General features: G+C 39.5%; 1 protein-coding gene across 1 annotated transcript in view; it reads right to left on the bottom strand.

The window, feature by feature from the left end:
• LOC122252557 (uncharacterized) overlaps positions 1-2,105 on the bottom strand; it is an 8,919-nt gene extending 6,814 nt beyond the window's left edge. The window contains exons 1-3 of the mRNA XM_086537620.1: positions 1,964-2,105; positions 1,739-1,867; positions 525-637 (exon numbers count right to left, since the gene is read on the bottom strand). Coding sequence (XP_086393746.1) covers positions 525-637; positions 1,739-1,838 — 213 coding nt within the window. The 5' untranslated portion in view covers positions 1,839-1,867; positions 1,964-2,105. The remainder of the gene's footprint in view (positions 1-524; positions 638-1,738; positions 1,868-1,963) is intronic.
• Between the last annotated feature and the right edge of the window lie 2,895 nt (positions 2,106-5,000).

Raw genomic sequence — 5,000 nt, 5'->3', positions numbered from 1 at the left:
TTTGACTGGACAGATAAGATAAGATCATGCATGAACTGTTCTCATGAAAATGACAGAGACTTCCTTGTGTAACAGAGAGAGAGAGAGAGAGAGAGAGAGAGAGAGAGAGAGAGAGAGAGAGAGAGAGAGAGAGAGAGAGAGAGAGAGAGAGAGAGAGAGAGAGAGAGAGAGAGAGAGAGAGAGAGAGAGAGAGAGAGAGAGAAAGAGAGAGAGAGAGAGAAGAGAGAGAGAGAGAGAAAGAGAGAGAGAGAGAGAAAGTGAGAGAAAGAGAGAGAGAGAAAGAGAGAGAAAGAAAGAGAAAGAGAGAGAAAGAGAGAGAGAGAGAAAGAGAGAGAAAGAGAGAGAAAGAGAGAGACACAGAGAGAAAGAGAGAGAAAGAGAGAGACACAAAGAGAAAGAGAGAGAAAGAAAGAGAAAGAGAGAACAGCAAAAACAAAAGAAAAAAAATATATAACAAAAGAGTAATAAAAAAATATCAGAACCATAAATTGCAATATATATATCCACATATCAACAAAACGCACCGGTTCAGTCCCTCCTTCTCTTGCAACGTCGTACTGTTCCGGGGTCAGTTCTTTCTGCCAGTCCTCTGCGGTCATCTTCTTGGGGTCCTTTCTATGGGGTGGCATGCATGCAACTGTAATATATTAATAATTGTAGAATACATGGCTTATCAAAAATTATTACTTCAAAAATAACATTAATAATCTATTGAAATGACTGAAGTACTTAAAAGAAAATAAATGCATTCTGTGGAATTATTTGATATACATCATATTAATATTACTACAGTTGTATAAATTTTGTAAATAATGATAATATCTATCTTCCTCCAAATTATTAATGGTTATATCATTTTACAAAAGTAGCTTATCTCTTTTGATCAATCATATATACAATATATATATATATATATATATATATATATATATATATATATATATATATATATATATATATATATATATATATATATATATATATATATATATATATATATATATATATATATATATATACATATATATGTGTATGTATATGTGTATGTGTATGTGTATGTGTATGTGTATGTGTATGTATATGTATATACACATATATATACATACATATACATATCAAGCTCATTACTAATCTACTAAATAAATTATTCTTAAGACACATAAATTCCTCTATAACTAATTAACCCAATGTCTTAAAAAATAAGGGAATGAGTTATAATTAGAAAAAAAAATATTCAGTAAATGAACAAACAAATTTCTGAGTGAATTAATAAACAACAGGATATATTGTAATAATTTGACCGAGGGGGGATTTAGTATTAAATCTCTTTTCTCTTACAAGTTTCCTTCAATTTGATAAATATGCATGAATCCAAAATTTCAGTCAATAAAGAAAACATTCAAAAGCAATGGTAAAACTCCATACACTATATCAAAAGAACTCAAAACATAAGGGTGACAATTACACAGAGAAAAAAAAGAGATGAAAATAAACACGTTCATCACTCTTTCTCATACAGTAAACTCAATCATCACTCTTTCTCTTCAAAGATCAAACATAAAGTATGAACCTACTAATACATTCTCCTTTACACAAAAAAAACTCATTTACCACACATTATCAATAATACGAACACACTTTCCACACTCGTTAGGAAGTAACCACAATCATCAGCACACTTCAAACAAAATACGAACAGGTAAAAACAATAACGTTACTTTCATAAAGGAATAATTACCTTTCGTAACGGCCAGTCCCCTCGCCCCATACTTGAGCCCAGGAACGCCACCACTTCTTGCAGCAACTCTGAAGAAGGACCTGCAGACTAACCCGGCCATGGCGAAGGGTTTTCCTGAATCAAATTCCGCTGCAGCGAGAGAGAGGGGGATGAGAATGACTCTGTATGTGTGAATGGGAGTAAGTCCGTCTGCGTGTGTGTGTGTGTATGTATACGTCGGTCTACCTGCGTGTGCGTATTGCCTCGGAAGAATCACGTGGAACCTTCACGTTGTCAACAAAAGGATGCCAACAACTGCCAACTTGGTGCGCGACTGCCACGGGCACCGGGGTTATTTGTGCACACTCACGTACACACCTTCATGTAAAAAGTGTACATTCTTTAACGGTCTTACTTGTGCATACATATACATTCACACTCATGCGCGCTTGCACTGTGCACTCAATAGATACACTGAAGGACTAACATACATGTATACAAACAAATAGACACGCGCGCACGCATAGTCGCACACTCTCATACGAGCGAAGGAGAGAGTGAGGGAAGTAAGGAAGTTATGATAGAAGAAAATAAGGAAGGGAGGAAGGAAGGAATGAACGAATGAATGGAGGGAGGAAGGGAGAGAAGGAGTGAGGAAAAAGGGGAGAGAGGGAGAAAGGGAAAGAGGGAGGGAGGGAGGGAGGGAGAGACAGAGAGAGAGAGAGAGAGAGAGAGAGAGAGAGAGAGAGAGAGAGAGGGAGAGGGAGAGGGAGAGGGAGAGGGAGAGGGAGAGGGAGAGGGAGAGGGAGAGAGAGAGAGGGAGAGGAGAGGGGGAGAGAGAGGAGAGAGAGAGAGAGAGAGGAGGAGGGAGAGAGGAGAGAGAGAGAGAGAGAGGAGGGAGAGAGAGAGAGAGAGAGAGAGAGGAGAGAGGGAAGAGAGAGAGAGAGAGAGAGAGAGAGAGAGAGAGAGAGAGAGAGAGAGAGGGGGAGGGAGGGAGGGAGAGAGGGAGAAAGGGAGGGACGGAGATAGATAGATAGATAGATAGAGAGACTACTATAGATACATGGGACTATGTGTTCTTACGTTCAAAGTGATTGTCAAGGACAAGCTTCTCCCTGGCATTGCTTATGCCTGGCCACTTTCAGCTACATAGACAACTCAACTCTTCACCATTAAATGAATGCTGATCTAGGAGGCCAGATTGCGTCTGGGCGTTCCAGCCTCCATGATATTAATGGCAAAATATAACCTTCCCGCTAACCTGATGGCGGTGGTCGGTGGTATCTGACACGGTACAATGCTTGCAACAGTAATCATCATGGTCCTATAGTGTCTCCGATCTGTCATGCACACTGGTATTCTAGACTCGTTCTATGAGACTAGGATACCAATGGCTTATCCCAAAGAGTGCCAGTGTTTTACGTAAGTGTTTACGAACGTATGTCCAGTTCTAACAAATTATTTTATCCTAAGTTCTGCTAGTATAACAAGATATGTAATTCCCATGAATGTCACTTTGACTGGGATGCATGTTGGAATAATTAAAGATTATAAAATTATAAGCATTCTTATTCTATCATAATATTTAATTATTCCAACAATGCAGTATAAGATAACACGTTTTCCGTGGCCTTTTTTTTTTTGTGTGTGTGTGTGGGAAATATCGTTACTGGGCATACTTCTATGCAAGGTGTCCATGACTGCCATGCAGGAAAGGAGTAAGCTAATATGTCCCTCCCACGGTGACACATCGGGTAGGGCTTCTATTGTGGTAAATCTTCTGCCAGTAGCGATGAAACCCCTGCAAAATCTTTTCCGGTAGTATGGGTAATCCACCCGTGAAGTATGCAATACTAGGAGTGATAACTGGAATAATCCCCGCCGCCAGTTAAGACGGGATAATTCACCTTTCTTCTCATCATTTTCAGAGATCGTGTCCACGGATTGAGTTTAACATGGCCTTGATAATGGGAGTTCATGCTCTTTGCTAGTCATGAATTGCAATATTTGTAAACAGTTTGCAATCAGTCTTTACATTCTAGGTGGTATGCAAGTGCTTACAAACTAAGTAAGGACTCATCGATACTACATGCATTGTAGGTCGTGTTATTGCCTTGGGATTGCAAATATAGCATTGAAGTTTCACAAACGTGTTTCATGAATCAAATCAAGACGCCTCAAGTTTGAAAGTAACATGTACATCAAATGCAATATTTGGTTCATTTGGTTAATATTTTTTTATACGACCAATATTTACGCAAGCAAATATTTGATAGTGGTTTCATTTTTTTTTTTTTTTTGGCCATTTGTATGTTAAAACTCAGCAAATTATTTCTCATATATTTTTTTACTATGATTAACAAAATTGTTATAACATACTATAAAATGAATGTATATTTTGCACTAACATACCCCGCCCCTGCACCGTCAGATATTTAGGCGTGCCTCAGCGTTTATTTGACCAGGTTCGTGTAAAGTCACATGGCTCATATATATGTATTTTTTTAATGCAGTTTTATGTTTAACCTTATATATTTTGCTGGTGTCTGATGGCGTCCGAAGTTTCGTGGCATCAGTGGTTCAATACGATCAAGTTTTCGTGCAGGAATTGGAGACTTACTGATGCAACCCACGCTGCATACGTATCATACATAGGCCTAGACTGAGTTTGGTATGCAAGCACAAACATACGGCCGAGAATGCAAATACAAGCCAAAGGTATCTCAGTACCTTCCGTCTGCGATGCGTTTCCAAAGGATCTGACTGATCTTCGCAAAGAATTCTCCAAGATCGGTCAGATTAATTACATTGTCTAATGACTTTCGTACACCTCGGGACATGGCCTTAGCACATTCACTCTGAACTACCTCAGCCCTGTGCCTGAGATTGGGCGTAGTGACTAGGGCTACAGACCACGTGTACATAAACAATCATAGAACTCATATCCAGATCCTGTACATTTCCCTGACATTGCTCTCATGGCCAAGACCTTTACCTTCGTTTACTCTTCCTAATACGGAACCTCTTCGGAAAGTGATCCCTTTGGCCTACTTATACCCCAGTGTAATGGGGGACCTGTACTCACTTAGCCTTGTACCAGGGGCAGTAATTCTGAGAACTTTGACCGAAATTTGGCTGCAGGGATCCTACGCGATTCCTTTGACATGTGCCCCAGACAAAGCTAGGCGCTCCTTCAGGTGTTTCTCCCTGTGCAGATTATGATTCCGACGGAGATGATTCCGACGGTCCTTTTCGTAGAGTAATCCCTGCCCAAGCCAGGAGC

The sequence above is a fragment of the Penaeus japonicus genome, unplaced genomic scaffold (assembly GCF_977035675.1).
Source record: "Penaeus japonicus unplaced genomic scaffold, GWHDUDI00000001_assembly GWHDUDI00000006, whole genome shotgun sequence".
In the NCBI taxonomy this organism is placed as follows: Eukaryota; Metazoa; Arthropoda; class Malacostraca; order Decapoda; family Penaeidae; genus Penaeus; species Penaeus japonicus.
Note: the sequence above shows the minus strand (reverse complement) of the source record. Positions and strands in the feature narration are given on the sequence as shown.